Source organism: Nasonia vitripennis, chromosome 1 (genome assembly GCF_009193385.2).
Source record: "Nasonia vitripennis strain AsymCx chromosome 1, Nvit_psr_1.1, whole genome shotgun sequence".
Lineage (NCBI taxonomy): Eukaryota > Metazoa > Arthropoda > Insecta > Hymenoptera > Pteromalidae > Nasonia > Nasonia vitripennis.
Genome location: NC_045757.1, coordinates 6636898 through 6659981, shown reverse-complemented (window position 1 = coordinate 6659981; position 23084 = coordinate 6636898). Strand labels below are relative to the sequence as shown.

The following is a 23084-nucleotide window of genomic DNA, read 5'->3' as shown; positions in this document are numbered from 1 at the left end:
TCGATCTCCATTGTGTTCTCTTTCTCACCAATCGCAGTTTACTTGGTCCCCGATCCGTCCTGTCAGAAATGTCAATCTCGAGGGTTTCTCGCGATCCCGCGGCCCGAGTCTCGTCTTCGAGGAACTTCCACTAGACAGCGATCGATCTATTCTCCACTAGGTATGATCCTCGACACAAACTGCATTCCGTCACTCGCGGAACGTTTTATCTCTCGCGTCCGACATAACCTACAAGAGTTTTGCGCGTATATAGACGGTTTTTTTTTTGGCAGTGTCCTTTTTTGCGCCGAAATGTCAAATCGCACGTTGCGTCGCAGTTATAAGCGGGAGGAGATTTCGGAACAGAAAACTGGAGTCGGCGAATTTCGAGATGTAGAAATGGGAAAGTAAACAGAGACTGCGGCAGTTTGTAAACAAATGAGTACTGTGTGTTACGGGTAGACACTTTGCGCGCGCGCGCGCGACTGTATGTTTTGGTTGAAATTTTGGACTTTAGCTGGAAACTTCGAGTGAGCAACATTTTTTTTATAAATTTAGAAGCTCCAGTTATGGCAGACGTGAGATTGCTTGTCCAAGAGGAAGGACGGGCGGCGAGGAATCTGATCGCTTTCAACGTCCCGTTGGAGACCGACGGCATAGAGAAGATCACGCGCAAGCCTCCGAGTGTCCCCAGAGTTCTACTGTCCACTGCCACAAAGAGGTCCATCAAGAGCAATGCTAGAGTTCGGTCTGCTTCGACGGGTAGAGACAAACGTTCAGGTATGCTTTGTTCGCTAGAATCTACTGTTGAATGTAGAATTTTAGGCTTACATACTTTTTTACGCAGAGTTGCAAGCTAGATACTGGGCATTTCTCTTTGGCAACCTGCAGAGAGCGGTGGATGCCATTTACGAGACCTGTGAGGAGGATGAGAACATATCCGAGTGTAAGGAGGTGATTCTGGTGCTGGAAAACTACACAAGAGACTTCCACAATCTCATAGAGTGGTTCAAGGTGAAATGGGCTTACGAGACATCGCCACCTCCTCTGAGGAGGACTCCACTGGCTTGGGAGGTGCGCAAGACCTCACCTTGTCGTATGTGGAGTGTGCCCAAACCAGGAAGCCCTTTGCAAAGGATGAGCCCTATTAGTCCCATTGAGCAGACCATTATCGAACACAAGGTCACTAGTAACCCATCTGATAATAGGAATGAACCAACTGGGAAAGCAGAGGTTACTCCAAGGAATCCAAAGATTGTGAAGGATGCCAAGAATCAAGGCTCCAAAAATGATGGTAAGTATTTGATAATTAATTTGAAAAAAATGTCTGGTCATACGAAAAAATGTTTCGTAGCCAAAAGCTTGAAAGAGAAGCAGCCAGTAGTTGCAAAGGTGAATAGTACAAGGTCGTCGACTGTCCTGAAGCGAACGTCATCAGCGAATAAAACGCAAGAATCTGAATCGAAGGTCTTAGCGGAGACCAATGGCGCGAAATCCAACGTCATCGACCCTAAAAGTAGTAACGTTGTTCGGAACGTCTCTCGGACGCAGCCGACCACCGCTACTCGAACCAAATCAGCGGCTGACTCGCAGAACGTCAATAATGAGAATAACGTTGATAGCGGGCTTAAACGGAACAACGAACCCAGAAACAGTATTGAGGCAACAAAGAATGTGATAAATACCAACTTCAATAAAGGGACACCGGCCAATGGATTAAGGTATTATAAACAAATAACTTATCTAGTGATATAATTGGTTTGCCAAGAAATCCTAATATCATACTTTTTTACAACAGCGTACCAGACTCCAAAACCACCACAACTTGCAACAACAAATCTCCAAACAAGTCGACGGTCACGTCTACTGTTAAGTCCAAAGTCAATCCTCCAAGACCGGCCTATTCCACCATTTCGCGTATGAAATCTACTCTTAGTAGCACAACGAGTTCGCAGTTACAGCAGCAACACGAAGTTCCAAAGATGGTGAGAAGTAAAACAACGCTGGGAGTTATGAAAGGCCCCACGACACCGAACAAGATGAAGCCTGGGACGTCCGTTATAGTGAGAAGACGGATGCAAGCTCAGGGAGAGGTAAATTGTCTTTCTGATAATACTCAGTAAAAATTTTATTGTTGACAGCAAAGCTTTGACTAACTAAGAATATTCATTCCTAGTTCTCAGGCCGACAGAACTCTGGAGGCTCTGAGTCCTCCCTAGATATGAGCGCCTCTTGCGAGGTTTTAACTCCACACTCAAGGTCCTCCAAGCAGAACAATTCTCAGCATAATCGACAGAACCAGAATCCGCAGCAGCACCAGAGAAACCATCAGTCATCCGGCAAAGAAGTGGACGTGGATGGTTGGCAAACGGTTCGCGGTCGATGTCGCCGCGGCAGTACGCACAACCTAAACATGTCCACTCGTTTTCACAAACCCAGCACTGCAAGTTCGTTGCCAGCTCTTTGCATCGATTCGAGCAAGAAGACTGGCTCAGCGGAGCCTAGTGCGTCCAGGACACAAAAAAGGAGGAGCGTCGGGACTGCAAAGAGCGAAGGAGATAAGGGAAAGATGTGCGAAAATACTGGGACTGGAGACAAGACTAGAAATGTCGAGGGGAAACTTGTCAATGGTGATTCAAAGGTGGGTTAAAGTCGAAATAAACCGTAATTTGCCTTGTAATAAAAAACTTGAATATTGAAATGTATTTGCGCATAGGGCCAAACATCTTCAGCCTCGGTCAGCAATGAGACCAACAACTCAACCTCGTTGACGATTGCGGCGATCTTCAAGAGCGAGGCCGAGCTTCTCGAGAAGCGTATTCAACAATTCATGGCGGCACAAGCAGAACGCGAGCGAATAATCCTCGAAGAAGAACGTAAAACTGAAGAGGCCGATTCACAGCGATCGAAGCAACTGTCGGATGAGGAGGCATCGTTGCAGCGTCAAATTCTTGAGCTTGAATCATCAGAGATTGACATCGATACCGAAACTGATGAAACCGACGGCGAAATGGTGCTTGATGTCGAGGAAGACATCATCGACTCTAACGTCGAGGATGAGGATATAAGTTTAGAGGATAGATACGAGAACATGCTTGAGGGTATGTCCTGGGCCGAGAGAATGGACACTTTAGCGCAATTGCAAGCTTTGGTCGCGAGGCATCCCGGAAGAGCTTTGGAACTACATCAGAAGCTGTCTTCACCATCGAGAAAGAGATCACTACCCGAAACGCTTAGGAGGTATTTACTTTTACATTTGCATGACATTCGTGATTCAAAAAGTATACAGTAATAATAATAAGCAATTATTGCGTATGCAGGTACCAAGCAAAACAAGCGTGCGCCCAGCATAAAAGGCAAAAATTGTTGATGGAGAAGTCCCAGCGACTGCGAGAACTTCTGAACAAAGTCGAAGATGTGAAGACTGCGAAGAACCAGTTGATAGAAGACAAGCGCATAAGACTCGAGTTGAAACTAAAACGAGCGGAAGAGAATCGAACGCAGCACTTGCTGGAGATAGTGAGAAAAGCTCACGACGAAGACTCGAAGCTCAAAGAGATAGCTTTCATAAACGAACTCGAGGCACAGAACAAGCGCCATGACTTTATGGCACTCTGTCAAGAGCAAGAAGAAAGACTGCAGGTATGCGATGCAAAACAAATGTGTAAAAACGTTACTTTGAATCACTAACGAATGCCTTTAATTTCTAGGGTATCCAAGAAGAGCGACAACGCCGTCAAGAAGAGAAAGCCGCAAAAGAAGCTGCAGCGGAAGAACGTCGTCGGGCTTTGGAAGCTGAGCGTCAGCTGCGTATTCAACGCATGAGACAAGCTCGTCGCGAGCGCGAAGAGCGCGTCGGTAAGATGCAGCTAGAGCGGGAAAAGGAACGACAGGAGTTGGCTCGAGAAAAAGCTCGAGACCGAGAGGAACGACTCTCGGCGCTTCACGCTGCTCAGCTGGCCAACCAGGAAGAGCTGCAGAAAAAGATCGCGCAAAAGCAGCAAGAATCAGCGAGACGGCATGTTGAGAATATCGAGCACATCAGGCAAAGGGCTGTGGAGTCGTCAATTCTCAGAGCCGAGGAGGTGCCGCCGACGCTGAAGAGTTATCCTTCGTTGAAGCAGTGCGCATTGTGCGGAAAAGTGGTAAGTTATTTATTTCTAAACTCAAGTTCTAATTTCATTATCAGAGAAAGCAAAAATATTGATCTCGACAAAATTTGCAGATTCCAAACGAAGTTCATCTACTCAGTCATTTGAAGGGCAAGTTGCACTCGGAGGCAGTACGCCGAGTACACGATGGTCGGGAGCCCAATCGAGACGAGCTACAAAAGTTTAATATCGCACAAATCAAAGACCTGCCAACAGGCACCACCGGTGACAATAAAGCCGCTAAAGAGAAGCAGAAAGCGCTAAAGCGTCGCAGCCGTAAGATCAAGCAGCGGATGACGGCTCGCAGTCAGGAGTACGAGGATTCGACCAAGGCTACTGGTAATGGCACAGCTGCTGGATCAGACGGAGTGGTCGACTCTACGAACAAGTCTAAGTTCAGGAGGAATTTGAAGGAGCTGGATAAGTTGTGTCAAAATCACGCCAAGACTACCTGGTCGGTTGTTGCGGTCGCTAGTTTGGAGCGGTGTCTCGGAGAGATTGCTCGAGGATTTTCAAAATCTGTAAATATTCCTTTTTACATCTTATCGGCAATCCAATCCTAGAATACTCTTACAATCTCCGATTTATCTTGCAGTGTCCCCTGGATCAGGATACATTCTCACAGTTGCGTGGATTCGAGACCTTGACGAACTTGCTGAACCTCGGTCTGAACATACAGAATACATCCCAAACGTTACCAAACAAGTAAGTTATCCAGGATTCAGAATTCGCTTGTCCTTTATAAAGTGAGTCTCGTATTAACCACATTCCCTTTTTTCATCCGCAGAAGCATCGTTTCCGTCTGTCGAGTCTACATATCGGCACTGAACGGTCACAGCGGCAACGTCGAAGCCGTTTTCTTGAGCAACAAAATAATCGTGATACTCGACCTGCTAATGCAACGTCTGGAGGTAAGCGCACTGACATCTGCTTACCCCAGTAACCATCGGAGCGCAACTTCAGTTGCCCAACTCACCGCGCGATGGCGACTCCAGCCCGGAATCCCCATCGCGCACACTCTCCCGAATCAATCGAACGATCTCCATCAAAATAACGCTGCCTCGACTTTTTATGTTCACGTCCTCGGATGAGCCGCGCGCATTCTCGCGCGTGACAAAAAAATTACCGTTCGGTTGATCCCCGGCCCGTGAGCTCGTGTTTCTCGTCTCCGACGGCTGCTCGCGCGAGGGAAGAGAAAAAAAAGCGCGAGCCTCGCGTGAGCGGCATCGCTGAGGAGAGAAGAGATTATCGGACAGTGAGCCGACACGTTGCTACCGTCACGCAATGTCGCTCCTGATGGCTTTGAATTATTGGAATTCCTCTGCGAGTAGAAGGAGTATCTCTTGAAGAGACGAAAAATTCAGTTGCACGGATAATCGCGAAGCTGTACAAAAATGTCGAAGCTAGATGAATTTTCGCAGCGAAATTTTCCTTCTCTCGTATCGCGTTGCTCGCGCTGACATAAGACGATGGCTCGGGCCGCCTGTCACGCGCGCGCTCGCGAAAACTACGCTTACGCTCGGATTAAAGCGTCTTAGGATCGGTTTCGCTCGCCCCTTTTTCCACACGCGAGTCTGCTTACTCGCGTTTTCTTACTTACGCTCTCCTTCTCTCATTGCTACGTTACTTTACATGCAATAATAATAAAATCGATACGGCCTTTATCTCCCCGGCATAAAACTCGAACTACATTCCCAATGTCACGTACAAAGAAAAAAAAGATGAAGAAAAGAAGGCTCTCGCGAACAAAGACACTCGCCGTGAAAGCCTCGCAAAAAATCGGGAAAACTCGTTCCAAAAACCGGCGCGCGACAAGGCACATCATCAGTCGCAAATGTAGGCGCTGCTCGTCGGATGACAAATCGCGCGCGCGCCTCCCTGACGCTAAAAGCCCTCTCTCTCTCTCTCTCTCTCGCTCGCTCGCTCGCTCTCGGCGCTAATGCATTGTCGAGGGGAGGAGCTGCAAAATCGAGGCATTTCGCGCGTGTACAGCGCGTTCGACTGAATGCGGAGAAGGGATTTGTTTTGTAGAACTGGAATCCACGTTCAGATTCACAGCGTTCAGTTATGATTTTTCCTTGACTTTTACAGGCGGTGACGAGTCTGGACGATAACAGCCAAGCCCAAGAGATGACGGCGAGCGGCGGCAACGGCAGCGTCGTCGTCGCCGCGGTTCAACTGCTCTGCAGTCTCGTGCCGGAGACGCCCTTCGAGAAGCCGGCTCTTCAGTCTCGGCTTCAGGACGTCGTTGGGTAAGTCGATATGTAGTAGTAATAAAGTTTAACGTTTTCGATTTTTCAGTGTTTTTTAGGTAAACGAGTAAAGGGTTAATTTACGCTCGTCTGATCGAACGAAATACCTTCGGCACAGAGTATAGTGTGCAGTATACAGCCAAGCCTCGAGATCAATAACTCATTTAGCTCCGAAAATCGAGTATACAGCCGTCGGCATTCCTAGACGCGGCCGGCTCGTAACCTGGCGCCCGACGAGCTCATCTACGCCGATAAGCGTGGCTCCCGCACGATTAAACCGGAGCCACACGCATATCCTTCTCGTCTATACGGCGTCTGCGGCTCTAAACAGGATTACGCTTTATGCCCGTCGACCTCCAAACACGAATTTTTCAGTTGCATTCCATCACTTAATCGAGCGACACGCAGCCTCCGAATCGAAGAACAAAAAAGCAGGCTGTACTCTTACTTAGAAAAACACAGTGATAGCGAGCCAACGGTATCGGAAGAAGAGATGGAAAAAAAGAAATTCAGCTCCCGTCCATCAAAAGAGAGAAAAGTCTGTCTCGCCAGACCACCCGAGAGAGAAGGCGACACGCGTCTCTCGTTCTGTTTGCCTTGGCGATCCGATATCCCGGGGCACCTGGGTCAACTTCGACTTCCTCGCGGCGGCGGACCTCCCAAACCGCCCCAACCCTTTGCGCGTGCCTCGGCGTAGGTGTGGCTCCAATTTCACTTTTTCCGGCGCCTTTATTTTCGGTACGAAATTTTTTCCGCGACCGAGCAAGCGAGCGAGCTCCGGTTTCAGGCTGAGCAACGGGAAAATATTGTGACGCGTTGCTGCCGCTGCTAAAGGGTTCTGTTGATCTTGGCGGCTCTGTGTGTTTTTCTTCTTCTACTTGCTCGTTCTTTTGTTGGGGTTTTTCGAGACGGGAAAGAAATTGTTACCGCGGAGCTCGATGCGAAAAAAAATGTCGGATATGGCTTTTTTCCGTGGGCGAGAGTTTGGAAGAGATTTTTTTCGTCTATTATTAGAGCAGGTGACTGTGGGATTGACTTTCTACATTTTTTCTTCAGCAATGAAGTTTCCGCCCTAACACTTTCTTTTTCTCTTCTCGCAAAGCTTCCATCTTGAGACTTTCGCATTTATTGGTATAACTAGGGTCTACCCAAAAAATCAACTGTCATATTAATCTCAGCCAAAATTTTTAAAAACGCAGCGAATAAAAATAGCTTTTTCTCTCCCCCGTGATATTCGAAAAAATCAGCGACTCAAGCAGAGCCTCTCCCCTATATAAGCTTTATTTACAATTCATTCCGCGGAGTAAAGTCCGCCGCGTCGGCGGCGAGAGATCCGTTCGCTACTCGCTCGTTTTTTCGCGTGACGTCGTCGATTTGGAGAAAAGCGCGCGCGCGCGGTCGCGTGATTAATTTCCTGCGCTCGCGATCGAAAAGCCCGGAGTCATGCTTTTTATTATTACTCGACGCTCCGCGAGCCTAAGTATATCCGTGTATACAGTCGTTGCTCTCTATATATATATAGATCTACAGATGTTCACACCCGCGTACGATTTCTTTCTTTTGTACTTGTCTGTATATACATTTGAAAATATTTGCCCTGATGTAGTTCGGAAAAAGTATCTCGTCAAGGGACGCGCAATTTCAGAGTCTCGACCGGTTGTAAATATATACGCGTCTTATCGCACGTCGAAAAAGAATCTATCGGCAATCGCTCGGCAAACAGACTCTCGTCTCTCGGTTAATCCCGGCGAAACAATGCGCGAAGCGTTTCTAATCAAGATCGGGATTAGGCCGTGTAATTGGCCCGGAGCGTCTTGGCTTATACCCTCCTCGACATCTTTATATACGTGTATACTTAAAAGAAAAATAAAGCACCTCGCGATGCGAAAAAGAAAAAAATAATAATAACGCACATCTCGCAGCAGCGGCTCATTAAATCGCTCCCGCAAGAGTAGGCGCTGACAAAGGCGAAATTAGCGCTCGCTAGGGAGCAGTGTAAACAATAATCAAACATTCAGCTGGGGATCCGCTAAGCAGCGTAGAATAAAAGAGTATTGTACACCTGTTTGAACAATCGTCCTCTCTTTCCTCTTTCTAACGCGCGCGGCTGCGGAAAAATCTTTGCTTTTTTTTTCATCTCTCTCTATCTGTCTGTCCTTCAAAATTGTTAACCCAACGTTTCTGTTTTCTGTTTCAAAGGTATATACCGTCTCTCCATCGGCGATGAAGGGGTTCCTCGTATAATTAGGTCGTCTCGCCGAAAAAGCCCTTGGCAAACGATCTACTCCCCGATGCGCGTCGACTTACTTATACTCTCGATACATACACTCTCTCTTTCCCCGCTGATCGAATCAGGAGAGAGACGAGAGAGAGGAAACGAGGTTAGACGACGCGGGACACACGGCTGTGATATTATATTATAACGTTGTACACGAAGAGAGAGAGAGAGAGCCGGCGCAGGAATTCCATTACGTTTAATGCAGGCGCGCCGGCGTTTGATCTGCGCGAGTGGCGCGCGTAATTCGGTTTCGCGCGAGTTACGCCCGCTGCTGACATTGCATATAGAGTGCTGCAGCTGCCGCTGATGCACATGCGCGCGCGCGCGCGAGAGAGAGAGAGAGAGAGAGAGAGAGAGAGAGAGGCTATATTATATGATGCGTTGCCGTCGATGCTGATTGTGGAGGCGCGAGTGCAGGGCTTTTCGAAGCGCGAAAAATTCTACTTATACTATTTGAAATCCAATCTTATCTGTATGTGCTACATTGAGCGAAAAAAATCTTCGTCGTCGCCGCGTATTGCGAATTCGAAATCGTTGAAAGAGGCAAGATTTTCAAACGATTCCATACGCAATAAATAACTCAAAGAATGCTAACGCTAATAGCAGTAGCAGCATAGCGAGCGTCCGAAGGTCGACCCCCTCGCTTTCACTCGCTGCGCTATATCTATATATCTCCACACGGCAGAAGGAGAGAGAGAGAGAGAGAGGCGACGCGAGAGCGAGGAAAACATCGAGCGAGGGCGGCGCGCGGGTAGGTACGTAATCTGCTAATGGACTCTCTCGCTCTCTCTCCCTCTGGCAGTTCACCCTCGACTCTTTTAACCTCTTCGCCTGGCGCACGCGGCTCTTTCATTTTTCCGTTCGTCCAACTCTCCGCTTTCTTTTCCCTCCGGTTTTTCACCGCCTCGATACTGTCGCGCTCGCGATCGTTGAATTCCTACCTATATATTCAGTATATTATGAACTCGTCAAAGCGTGTACAGTTGTAGGCACGGCGTTTAGACAAAGAATTCGCGGGGGTGCGCCGCGTCATGAATCACGCCGTCGTCGAGGCGGCGGCGGCGGCTGTGGATATAGTCAGACAACGAGGAGGACTAGACGAGAGCGCATGCAGCTGATGTTTCGGGAGCATCTGCCGTTCTCTCTCTCTCTCTCTCCTAACTGCCAGATGATCGTTGTGCTGGCCCGTGCGGTTATAGCGGAGTCGCGTGCGCCTCGGTAATTCGATCGCTATAGCTCCGAGAGCTGTCTCTATGCGCGATTTCGATGGGAGAGTCTATATATGTATGCTGTGTGTGCTCTTGTCTGTCCGAGGATATAGACTCGCTTTTTGTGGGTCATGCTGCTGCAGGCGGCGGCTCTATCGTCCCGGAGAGGTGAACGTAAGGCGGGTGTGGGCATACGCGCTGTTTAGAGAGAGGAGAAACGGTTATGATGCGTTTTTTTTTTGTCGGGACTGTAAAAAGGAATTGTATACTGTGTGCTTAACGGCTCTGCGGTGGATACGGGTGGGAAGTTTTCGTGGTTTTAATTCTTAAGATAGAAATGTTGGTAGAATAATTCAAACGAAAGAGGAAAGTCCCGAAAACTTTCCACAAACGTGTAATACATCACTAGCAGACCTCGAATACACCCACCTCTCAACTCGATATCCAGTACAATTACAAGCCACACACACACAGAGAGAGAAGAGCCAAGACCTCTGAAAATCGCCTCTCGAACACATCATACCGAAGCCTAAGCACACAAATCAGCCGAAAAATCTCTCTCTCTCCCTCTCTCGGCGCGTGCAGCCGCATAAGTACATCGTCGGTGAAAATCACAGTAGCTCATCCCGCCGCGCGCGCATAATAGTCGGCATCAGCGTCGGCAAAAGAGAGACGTCAGCGACACTGCAGCTCTCTCTCTCTCTCTCTCGGCTGTGTATCAATACTCGCTAATGTGCGTCTCTCTCATTGTCCCCCGGCGAGTGGAGAGAAGAGCTCCGCATAGCACACATACGCCTGTTTGATCAGGCGACTGGCTGCCGACGGCTTATTCAGGCCGCCCACTTCTCTCCTCCTCCAGCTCTTCCACGCGGCGTATAGTGTGTCTCTATGTAGGCTCTACAGCGGCGGCTCTCCATTGTCCCGTTCTTCCAAGTGCTCCTGCCTCCCTCTCTCCCGTAAACAACAAAACAAGTGCGAAGGGACGAGGTCTATTATCTCCCGGCCGATGCCTTTTCTCGGCGCGTCCCGATTTTGAATTTCCCGCGCTTCCAAGCCATACCTATAAACAAATAAATACAGCCGTATAAGCTCGGAGCGTTAACGCGCGCGCCAGTAAAAATTCACTGCAACGCAGTGCCATTAGGCGTGAGCACGTCGCCTGCTCCCATACACACACACACACACACACACACACACACACACACACACCCTATAGAGCGAAATCCTCGGCGCGAATGCATTACGCGTCAACGAGCCGCCGGAGTAGCAATATCCTGCTGCTCTGCTCTGCTGCAGAATGCTCAAGTGAGGCTCGGGTATTATAATACATTACCAATTCGAGAGTTGAGATTTTCGCTCCGTTCTCGACCCTGTTTCTCTATGCAGCTGCCGTTGGCAAAATTCGCGGGGAAATTCGGCGCGAAATTCCGTAGTTATAACGTAATTATACATAGGGCTGTGTGTATAAAAACGAAGAGAGAGTCGAGGTGCGTATAATTTTTAGAAGAGAGAGAGAGAGAGAGAGAGAGAGAGAGAGAGAGAGAGAGAGAGAGAGAGAGAGAGAGAGAGAAGGACACTTGTCAATGGCAGTCGAGCCAGGGGCGAGATCCCCGCGACGACTTTGGTAAATATTGTAACAAGTGTGTCGGGAGAAAGAAGGGAGAGATGATGCTCTGTGGGTAGTTGGAGTGCGAGCTTCTTCAAGCTGTAGAATCGATACGCGCTGGCTCGAGATGAGGACGTAGTTCGGATTTTTAATTTCGATTTTTGTTGCATATTTTCGCTCTGATAATCACAGCGTGAATAGTTCACGATCGTAAGAATTCATTGATCGCGTCATTACCGTTTCATCAGCGTTGATGAATCCTTCACTTTCGTTGGAAATTGAAAATTTCGCGCACACTTCCATTAGTCAAAAGCTACGCTTACCCCTGAATAGGGAATAATATCGATGAAAAAGGCAAGAGGCGTCAATCGCACCGCAATCTTCATAAAAGCCTCACGCTTCCTTCAACGAAAGGGTTAACCGAATCGTCATTACAGCGAATGACCGAATCTCTTCCACCTTCGCGTCTCTGCACACATAAGCACTCGCGATATCCAACCCACACACACACGTAGAGCATCTCTTCGCCGGCGTGTCCCTTAGGGAGTCCGCATTATACGGGGGCGCTATGAAATAATCATATGGTTAGCTAATGGCGCAGGGGACGAAGAACCTGTCCGACTGACTGGCAGTCAGTCCAGCCGTGCGGATCCCCTGCGTTATACCAGCTCAGTTCTGCGCAATAAATAAATTCAATGCAGCAGCCGCCCCGAAAACATTCAATGACGGATCGCGCAATCTTGTACGTTATAGTCGAGGCTGCAGTCTGCGCACACCCCTTATTTTTTTCTTTCTCGTGCTCGGCGGGGAGAGCTGTTTTAAGGCGATTGGGGGATGTGCGCTGTTTTCAAGCGCGGGATTTCGCTGTACATTTTGCGGATGGATGTTTGAATGTTTGGAATTAGAATTTTTTTTTAATGACGACGACAGTTATGTCAGTGATTTTCTCTCGGAATACCAATAAAAATTTATATTAACAGATCCGCAGATGACAAGCGGTATAAAAGACGAAACTCAGTTTAGTCTTAATTTAGAATCAGTGCAATGTTATGCACATTTTATCGAGAAATAAGCAGTAGTACCGCGCTGCATTAATTCAATCATCCGAAAATGCAGAATTTCCAGTTGTCTCATTCCGTTTCTGATTATTTAAATCCAATACATACACTGCGCATACACAACAATCCCTCGACATTACATTTCTACGCGAATAATCCGCCGGATAAAAGAATATCGAGGGTAGCTCGTACATCACACGTCGTCGCGCATCTAATCAGCGAATTACGCGTCGCCGCTCTCGATCCCGACACGAGACATGACGAGCGAATAAGAGATTCTCGATCGTCACCTCTATAGCTGCACTTATGCGCTCGACGAAATTTTCTCCGAAAATCTCTCGATTCAGCGAAATTTTAATTCAAATTCAATTGCCTCTAGCTCTCTCACACACACACACACTCGCGATCAAATATTATTCTACCGAGTCATCCGAGCTGATTAATCAGCGCCGCGCAAAAACGTACAATATATACGATCGCGAGCACGCGAGCTTATTAGCGCTCGCTTTCCAATAATCTCATTACCGCTAAAAAGTCTTTCTCTCGTCGCGTGATTTATTCGTCGGCGCTGTGTATTATACCCCCTCCCCCCCCCCCCCCCCCGCCCCACACACACACACACACATACGCGTGCGAAACTAATAACTCGAGAGCCGAGAGAGAAATTTTTGCGAGATAGAGCGTGCATAGGGGTGTATACGTTATACGTAGCGGAGAAATTATTAGCCACGTCGTCTCGGTTATGATTCGAGGCGACAGCGAGACTGAGCGCAGCCCTCGATGATCATTCGGGGGACAGTGCAGTGTATCGCGCCCCGCACGGCGTAGACTCTTTTCAATTAAAACGAATCGGAAAACAAGTGCCTCTGTGTATACACGCGCACGGCGCGATGATCTTTTGTTGCCTAGAGAGCCACTGCTATATACTCGCCCCTTTGCAATTATTTTTTTCTCGTTACGCGAGTATACGTCTGCGCGCGAAATTCAGAACTGAACGTTCGCGTCGAAAAAATAACACTATTGCCTATCCACCCGACCCTCCGCGGACGAAAAGCCAAAACACGAAATCATCCGCAGAGTCCATTCTCGTCCACGTTTCTCGCGTATAATCACGCACGTGACGCCCGAAATTTAATTCCGGTAAAAGGCGAGCGCGTACTCGCACACACGTACAAGGGGACGACGCGAGGGAGTATATATAAGAGCGATAATACGTCGTGACAGGACCCTTTCGTGCACTATACGCTGAGGGCGCGAGCCTTTTAGCGCACTTTCTTTCTTCTCCATCCTAGCTCTCTCTAGCGCTGTTTTGAGGTGCTCTGATTGTTTTGGATCGCGAGCTGCTCTCTATTGATTTTTAAATTCGAAATCCATCTCTCCGCGCGCGCGCGCGCGCACCTACGTACAGAACCAGTTTCTATCTGATGGCACCCTCGCGTCTATGTGTAAGCGCGGCTCCTTATTTATCTTTCGAAACTACTGTGCGGCATCGGCCCCTCGAAAAACAAGTACGACCCCGGGAAGCGAGAATTACCCACTGATGTTATAATCCTCTCGTGTTACGCCGTCACACACACACACACACGCTGGATTCCTTTTTTTGCGCCGCCATATGCACACTTGCCAGTCGCGCGTCAGCTCCCCCTACGTATAACGCCGAGAGAGAGAGATGAGGCGCGACGGCTCGTCAAGTCGAGTCAAAATCCTCGGGAATCTCGAATAATCAATTGTCTTCCGTTTAATGCGCTTTTGGGATCTAGACGCACTGTAGGGATGATGCGGCTTCATTGTTGCTTTTCTATTCCCTCCCGATGCTTTTTCAGCTTGCGCCGGCGTGATTGCGCGTGCGCGAGGTTATGTTTGCTTATTCCATCGAAGACAGTGAAATCCTCTTTGTGTTCGCAGTTACCTGATGACGAGCGGCCTTATCGACCGGGTGAGCAGACACAGCCGGGCCATGATCGAGTCGGACTACCTGCTGGACCAGGAGCGCGACTGCCTTCTGCTGGTTGGTTGCTACGACCTGCTGTTCCGCATCTGCGTCCACCTGAAACGTTCGGGCAACGACAACAACGGCTCTCTCCCCTCCTCGGCGGACACCTCGGAAACCAGCACCAGCGCCACCTGCAACAGCGAGCCTTCGACCGCTCAGGCACACCTGCTCAACCTATTAGGTTCCAGCGAGGCTGCGGGCGTCGTGGGCGCCCTCTACGCCGCCATCGCCCTCACCTCGGCGTCGTCCTCCATGTCGTTCTCCTCGTCGTCGGGTAACACATGTAGCGCTGCGGGTCAGAGAGGCGGTTCGTCGGGGTCACCCACGCCCAGCCACCAGCAGGCTGGACCGTCAGCCACAGCGAAGAGCCTCGCTTGGAAGGGTCTGAAGCTTCTGAGAAGCATAGCCGAACTCGATCTGCAGAAGCTGCAGGTACGATCGCATAAAGCGATTACAGCATCATACGGCTCGTCTTCCAAAGGGAATGCTTAATAGGCGTCATATCCAGCCGCGAGTGCGTCCCCGGGGACGCGGGCTCGGGTCACCGGAGAGAAAGAGATCATCATCGTCGTGCGGCGGTGGTCTGGTACACATATATTCAATTCGCGGTCGCTGGGGGGAGCCACCGCCCCCCGCCGTGACGTCTCAATCACTCGAGCCTCTCCGTCTCTATGTAATATACGCGAAACGAGTATGGTATATGCTGCAGCAGCAGATATCTACAGGGGGAGCGGAACGATGCACCTGAGAGATGCGGAGAGCCGTAAGCCCCCTTTTTTACGATTGCTATGTTTTGGATGCTTGAGGTCAGGGGGAGCGGGCTTTACGAGGGCGTAATCCGAAAATTATTTCTACATGCGACATCTGCGCGCTTATTATTTATTAGCGCAATTTTTTTTTTCACGTTCAATTTTCAATAGCATACAGAAAGCCGTCGCGTATACGTAACGCGTGGAGATGCCTGTCTATACCTTTTTCCTCTCCGTCGTGTCAATTAAGCAATTAGAGAACCTCTCCGTCCACGTCTCTCAACCCTTTTCACGTCGCACGTACGAGCGCGAATTGACGTGCCGACGCGGAAGCTTTCTCTCATACGTCCGACTCAATCGACACCTTGAGTAACGTCTGCGGCACTCTCTATCTAACGCTGAATTACATTTATTCGTAACAACAATTTTTCGTTCCAGAACATGCTGGGAGCCGAGGGTACGAGTCTGCAGTGGCGGATGACAGCCTGTCACCTTATCGCGAGGCTGTCGCGCGACCTGCCGGATTTGGGAAAGCTCCAGACCGAGGGTACGAACGCCTCTGGAGCCGCTAATCAAGGAGTCAACGGCACACAACTCTTGGGACAGCTCTTCGTCGTCCTCGGCTACTTCGCGGTCAACAATCCCGATAACCAGGTGCGTTACGCTATTATTATTTAAATCGAAATACACAAGGAATCTACTTATGCATTCTAGCACACTTCGCTTCAGGCTGCATAATTTAATTCGAAAAGTATACATACGACTCGATCGAACGAGTCAATCTCGCAAGAGATACAGCCGAAGAAGCCAGGCTCGCGAAAGAGCGAGATTCTAGGAAAGCGTCGTCGTCGTCGTCGTCGTCGTCGTCGTCGTCGAAAAAAGAACACGAGTCGCCGTCGTCGTCCGCAAAAAGAGAGAACGACTCGCGCGACTCTCGTGCCTTCATTGATAAAGAGCAGGCTCTCGATGTCGTCGTACAAAACGGGTCGTCGTCGTCTTGGTCGAGAGAGAAAAACGAAGAAGAGCGCGTTTACAGTGAGTCACGAGCTGCCTCGGATTTCTCTCTCTCTCTCTCTCTCTCTCTCTCTCTCTCTCTCTCTCTCTCTCTCTCTCTCTCTCCTTCTTTTTCTGCAGTTTCTAATCTCGCGCGCAGCGGCGGCTTTCGAATTCCGGAGGCCCCGGCGCCCGACGGATTTCTGTCCGTCCGTCCGTCTTTCGGGTCCTGCTTGCGTGTTCGAGGTTTTATTTTCTCCTGTTTTTTTCTTTCTTATATAGCCTCGGACCGTATAGGGTGTATCGAGCAGCAGCTTATCGGTGAGTTTCGAAATTTCGGAAACGCAGACGAAACCTGGTTCCTCGGCGATAAGCCCGCCTTCTAATTGGCTCGTAAGTCGTCAGTGTGTTTGTTGGCGGTTTTATTGCTGACCTTTCGAGTTTTTATTTCTACTTTCCTCTGTTGTGAGCCGGATCCGTTATGTGGAGATAGAGAGAGATGCTAATTTCGAATAGATTTTTTGAATATACGAAAATCGATCTACGGACGAATCAATCCCTATTTCCTGTGTGCCGAATCGCGAACCGTGAAGAAGCAAAAAAGAGGAGCAACGGCAGCAGCCTCGTAACTCGATCCATCGAAATAAATCTCTTTATTTTGCGCGGATTAACATACATTTCAGTCCGTCTCTCCTGTATAGTAGTCGAGGAAGAATTATTGATGAGGTGACGCGCTGTCGCGAGCGGATTAAGCCTCGAAAATTCACGACTCCTAGAAGAAGCAGGAAGTATACGCCGCTGCAGCATCAGCCGTGTGCGGTCTTCTCTCCCGCATTTTTGTGCGGCACAGTCACGCAATCAGCCTTTTTAACCGTACCTATATATGTGATACGCACGTATGGCTCGAAATCAATCTGGGCTTCGACAAGACAGTCACAGGAGAAGCAAAAAAAAATGTCGTCGCCGACTCGCTGCTTATCTCGGGCTCCTCATAACTCATCTGCCTCGCGAGAGCGCAAAAACGCCGGGACTAATGCGTCGGAGGCTTATCGGGTCGGGCCGTTTGTCGCCCGCGCTCTCTGTGGATTTTTATGCAAAGTGGAGGCAAGAGCGAGAGAGAGAGGGAACGGACGGAGTAGTGCCATCGCCGCTATACTCGCGGCCTTGACGAGAGCAGTGTAATTTTCCGATCGGTTTTCTGCGTGAGGCCAGTTTTGAGCAGGTTGACGACGTTGTACATTACGGGACACTTCGAGCGTTATAAGCGCATACATATCGCGTTTGTTTATTGCAGCCGATTAAGCGTATAAAGTGTACGAAGTATTTTATTCGATTTGAAAAAAGAAAAAAATATACCAAAACCCTTACAGCCTCGCACTCGGCCGTGCCATCCGAAAAAAGCCCTATACACACGCACACAGACACCCGGTATTATACCTATATTCAGCTCTATACGAGGGCGAGCTTCTATATAGAATCGTCGGTTAGACACAACACACTCAGCGCATCGATAGGCGCGCGATGCACTCGACGGGGATATATTTACCCCGCGCGCGCGCGCGATATGGGCCCACTGAGTGCTGCACCGTCGCCGCTGCATCCATCATTCGAATGTACGCAGTCGGGTTTTGAAGCCGCCCGAATTATCCGGTTTTAGGAGCTGTCTCGTTCTTTTTTCGGAGCCGCCGCGCGGCGCGCAGTTTATGCTCGTGAATGCGTAATAGGGCCGTTCTCCACTTCTGCTGCTGCTATACTGATGTGTTATATGCGGCCTTTTCGAATTAACGTGTAAATGCGCGTATAGTGCACTCCACGAGAGCGACTGCAGGGAAATTCGTACTGCAACTGACGCGGAGACGATTGAAATCGACAAACAAAGTATCGACGAAAATAGGGAGGAAGTAAATCGGATTGATTAATCCAGCCCTAATGAGGTAACGAGCAAAAAGAAGAAAATCGTGTCGCCAAATTGAACGTGATTTTGTTTCGGGAAAATTTATCCGATTCTTCCCTCTCTTTCACTCTCCCTCCCTTCGTCGTCTATAAATCAGCGCCGCATCAAGCTATATCGGAACGCGTATGTATGTAAAAGTCCCGGCTGTAATTGACGTTTCGAAGGGTATGGCTGTACGAAGCAACAATTCTGCGAACGCGGTTTTTCATTTCCGCCGATGAATTTTTCACGATTTTTAAGTGCACCAGAGCTTTCGAGTTTTTTCGAAACACACTCGCCGTCGTGATGGTTGGAAATTTTCGGTTTCGATTCGACGGTTGGCCGTATAGAGGAAAATTCGCTTTATCGAGGATAATAAATAATTATAATACGTCCACGTGCGCGCGTCGCATAATTTATCGGGTTATTATGCGAAGCGCGACACGACGGCGCAGGTGTATACACGTGTGCGCTAGTTGTCCGGTGCGCAGGTGTATACCCGTAGGAGTCTTGAGATTCTCACGAGACGATGCTATGTATACTTCCGTCTCAGCTGTCTGTACGTGTGCAGAACAACTCTTTCTTCCCACGAGCGATTTGAAAATTCGTGTATCGTGTGTGAATTGAACTAAAAGGGCGGGAAATTTAAATTTTCTGTTCGCAGCTGATCCTGCAGTCGGCTGGAGCCGGTCCGAGCGTTTTGCAGCAGCTTTGCACGCTGCCCTTTCCGTTCTACGGTGATCCGAGACTCGCCGGGTTCACGCTGCCGACTTTACTCGCGGGGACACACGAGAACCCCGAGGCCAAGGCTATACTCTCCTGCGAGATGTCCTACCAGGTAGGAGGGAATTATGGCGGAAGAGTTGAGAGCTATGAATGGTGAGGGTATCAACTTTATGTTTTTAGCTTCTGGAAGAGTACAGAGACTCGGAGCAGGGCAAGCTGAACCCATTGGTCCGTCTGCTACGGGGCGCACCGTCCAACCCGCCGTAAAAGAAGAACGAAGCGTTGGTACCTAGTATTCAAAAACGTTGAAAGGAATTTACTTTTTTTAACGAACCCTGTAACGTCTTCCCGGTGTAGAGTACGACGGTAGCGACGTTATCAACGAATAGTCAGAATCGTACTTAGCTCATCTCTTTCAGCACTGCAGTATCTCTCACTTCGCGTACATCTTCTTATAGAAAACTTACACACGTATAATCTTCGACGTTCAATTAGTCGTCATGCGAAATTGGCCTTTAACACTGAAGAAGAAGTAGAATATAGCGATGGCATTTTACGATTCGATACGAGGTGCTCGGATATTTTTGTAATCGCGCGTAATTGTTATATAAGTATGTGTATCGATCTAACGAATGGTGCTAATCTCATTGGACTCACGTCGCCAATTATTTCCCACACACCAAGCAAGATCGTTCTTCGTTTAGAGACGGGACGATATTACGAGTATTAGACGAAGAGTAACTTAAACTTTTATTGTTGTTTAATACGCCGTAGGTACTTTTGTAACTAACGCGATTAAATTTTTTATGCTGTGAATGCAAGTGATCTTTCTCATGCCGAGTGATAATAATGCGCGAGTCTCCGTTGCTTTTACTTTATGTAGAAATTCGTTGATTTTTTTTTCCAGTATAATGATATTATTACACAGTTTCCGCGAGTATAACTGTTGATCGAATATATTATGTTCGAGTGACGATGTCGATAGCATTGTAACGATGGTGATTTCGCATTTTTTTTCCTGACACTGTTGTCGTTCAACAACGTCCTCGTAGAAAAGAAGACACCAGCTAGTCTCTAGATTCCTAACAAAGAATAATTATTTATATTGTTAATCGTATGGAACGTGTACACGATAATCAACGTAATAGCGTAGCGTCGATTTATTGTTCTCCCAACGTTGCCAAAGGTGGAAATGAAATTTCGTCGACGTTGGAGAGAGAGTCAATCGAGTAAGTAGTAGAAAAACAAATTCAGAGATCATCACAGAATAATACTGTATTTTTGTATGACTCGTAGATAATATTATTACGCGATACTCATAACATTCTAATACCATAACAAGAAACGTATGTAATACAGCGAAACCGAGTATACATATTAATTTATAAACATACAACTAATCGATTAACAAAATTGTTTTGTGCATTAACGATTAATTGACATATTTGTAAGCCGAGCGATTTATTTTCTAAAAAATAAAGGCAACGCCAACGCTCTACGTGGCAGCAAACACAAGTGGTCTTTTTCCACGAACGACCGTCTCGCGTGCAAATTCATAAAAACTATAATCGCGAGTGAAGGAATTTCGAAGCGCTCTGAATACACACGTCAAATGTAATAATACACGAATCGCAAATATTTGAACGAATATCGCGATGATTTATTCATCAGTATACGATTTTTGTATCAATTATTTCATCCGATTAAATATTGAGAGCACAAACCTCAGTTGACTAAATAAAGCGCATTCCTCTGTACACACAAGCATACTCTGTCTCCCACAACTCGTGCGTTAAAAAACCAAAATAAAAAAAACGAACACTCGCTCGTTGCATCTATTGCCTCTCGTTTCCCGCGAAGAAAAAAGCATGTCGGCAAAGCGGAAACAACGAGAGAGAGAGAGAGAGAGAGAGAGAGAGAGAGAGAGAGAGAGAGAGAGAGGACTGTGACGAAAAAAGCGTCGGAAAAAAGACGTTACTTTAGCGCGTAAACACGTGTCGCCGCGCGCTCTTTGGTAGAATTGTTATGCACTCGGGCGCCCCCATAAATCGCTCCCCCCTTTGAGTGCGCGGTTCCGGGAGCTTTCTTCGCGCTCAATTTTCTGAGAGAGAGAGAGAGAGCAAAAATGGAATAACTCCTCGACGACGTCGTTGTTTGTAGCCGCTCCGGATGTGTATTTATTTTTGAATTCCGCGCTCGTTGTCTTGCGCCTCTCGAGATATTACGCCCTTTGACGCTCGTTCACATTGTATACCGAAACGAACTTTTGCACCGCCTTGTTATAAGAGGAATTTTTTCAAATTTGTCAAACGAATCAAGAGTGCCTGGTTGCGCGATAAAAGAGAAAAGCTGCTGCAGCTTTGATGCACTGCAGCGGAGGTGGCATATTTAAAAAAGAGAAACAGCGGAGACAGAGAGAGAGAGAGAGACAGCAGCCAGGCGGATGAGGGACGAGCCATTTTTTTTCGAGGAGTAGCGTTTTAGCGCCGGCTCTTTCGTCGCGCGAGCGACGCGCCTGTTAGCTGGTAATCTATGGCTGCACTTAATACACGGCTGCTCTCGCGCTTCTCTTTTCCCTTTGTGTCTTTTACTCGGTTGCTCGCGCCCGCGCTCGTTCTTTTTTCTCCAAGCGTTGCCACTGCTCAGAGAACGATGCACCGACTTTCTTTTCGAGCTTTTCAGAGTAGCCTCGGAATGTCACCTCTTTCGTACTTGTCAATTTATTCCAACGTCAACGCGTAGCTCACCTCGTCCTTTTAGCATATTTTCTTATTATTCTCGTACGAGGACAGCGAAGTGCAACGATTTCCTTTATATTCGCGCTTTTCGACCGCAAACTCTCGCGTCGACGACGCATAAATCACGCGGATGTGCAACTCGCGCTGTTTACACAAGCGGTCGCGCGGAGTATACGAAAACGCTGTTAGCAGCGACGCCGGCGATCTCGTAACATATAAATAGGCGCCGACGGCGCTCTTTGAATTTTTCTCCTGTCCGCGAGCATTGTCGTCAGTGTGGCGCTGCTGACGCTGTTTGAAATTCCCGCGCGCTGAAACGGAAGTGCCGATCGGCGTTAGGTGGCGCCGTTGACGTTTTTCTCAGAGAGCCGGTTCCGGTTGGTTTTTTGCGGATGCGGGATGACGGACGACGGTTACTCTTGTTTGGATCGAGGAGCTGAAGAATGCGTTGTTGCTGCTTAGTTTGTCGTTGGGATTTCACAGAGAGATGGAGGCGAGAGTGGCTGAGAGTTTTGGCAGGAAACGTCGAAACTTCGTACGGTGAGTGACGATCAGAATTTTACGATTTTCCGAGGTTAACCTCGCGTATCAAGGCTTCCACATCCAAGAGAGACATCACAGACTCAGCAGAGAGAGAGAGAGAGAGAGAGAGAGAACAAACGGCGGCATAACCCTTTCTAGCCAGGCAAAGGTGTAGGTATATACATTCATACGCAGACCGACAACCCGCCAGTGTAGGAGGAGCCGCGAGCCTGCGGGGGTGCCATATCCATTACGCTTATTACGGCGAGTCGTCCCCCGTCGTTTTCTGTCTCTCTCCATTTGCCGTAAATGTACGACGAGCCTTTGCACATGTGTGCGAGTGCGGAGATTCAACCCTTCGACGCGGCTTCGTTGTGGCAAAAATCTGTCCGTTGTGCCTTTGCACACTGAAATTTTTACGTTTCTCGAACGCTTTCGATTAGAAGCTACACGAACGTAACGTTTGTGAGGTTGGAATTATCAATATATACGGTGGAATCGATCGAACGCGAGACACTTTTTTCCGCTCGTCGACGTCTCTCTACGGTCTTTGTACGTATTAAACGTGCGTGGCGCGGGTGTAACGGGTATATACAAGCACACGTAACCGGCCAAGCTTTTACGCAGATGAGCATCGATCTTTTGGACACACGAGGCGTAAAATGACTGAGCCACGCTAGCCTTCGATTATGCGCGAGACTGCTGTGCACGCTTGCTGGAATAATTTACGCGTCTAATCGACTTTTTTTCCATATGTAATTTCATATATAGTAGGGTTTGAACTGTAGCTCTGCGTACACGTTTCGTTGTATTTTACAGTATACCTACACGAACCCTCATCATCATCGCCGCACCGAAAATTCTCAATAGCTCACCGAACACTCTACCTACCTCCGAA

General features: G+C 48.3%; 2 protein-coding genes across 3 annotated transcripts in view; both read left to right on the top strand.

Moving 5' to 3' along the window:
• The first annotated feature begins 15 nt into the window (after positions 1-15).
• Positions 16-20683, top strand: LOC100119328 (S phase cyclin A-associated protein in the endoplasmic reticulum). Of its 2 annotated transcripts, none has more exons than XM_003424948.5 (17): positions 16-160; positions 538-759; positions 827-1273; positions 1334-1700; positions 1778-2072; positions 2156-2620; positions 2696-3219; positions 3300-3621; positions 3690-4124; positions 4205-4651; positions 4726-4835; positions 4918-5041; positions 6222-6382; positions 14438-14957; positions 15713-15928; positions 18865-19038; positions 19107-20683. In XM_003424948.5, the coding sequence occupies exons 2-17, from the start codon at positions 549-551 to the stop codon at positions 19191-19193; spliced, it is 4905 nt and encodes a 1634-aa protein (XP_003424996.1). In that variant the 5' UTR covers positions 16-160; positions 538-548; the 3' UTR covers positions 19194-20683. The 2 variants fall into 2 exon arrangements, with proteins under 2 accessions (XP_003424996.1, XP_008213444.1); XM_008215222.4 differs by lacking the exon at positions 16-160 and adding an exon at positions 264-466.
• A 1343-nt stretch (positions 20684-22026) lies between these two features.
• LOC100119365 (insulin gene enhancer protein ISL-1) overlaps positions 22027-23084 on the top strand; it is a 37593-nt gene continuing 36535 nt past the window's right edge. The window contains exon 1 of the mRNA XM_032596148.1: positions 22027-22204. The gene's annotated coding sequence lies outside the window, so the exon portion shown is untranslated. The remainder of the gene's footprint in view (positions 22205-23084) is intronic.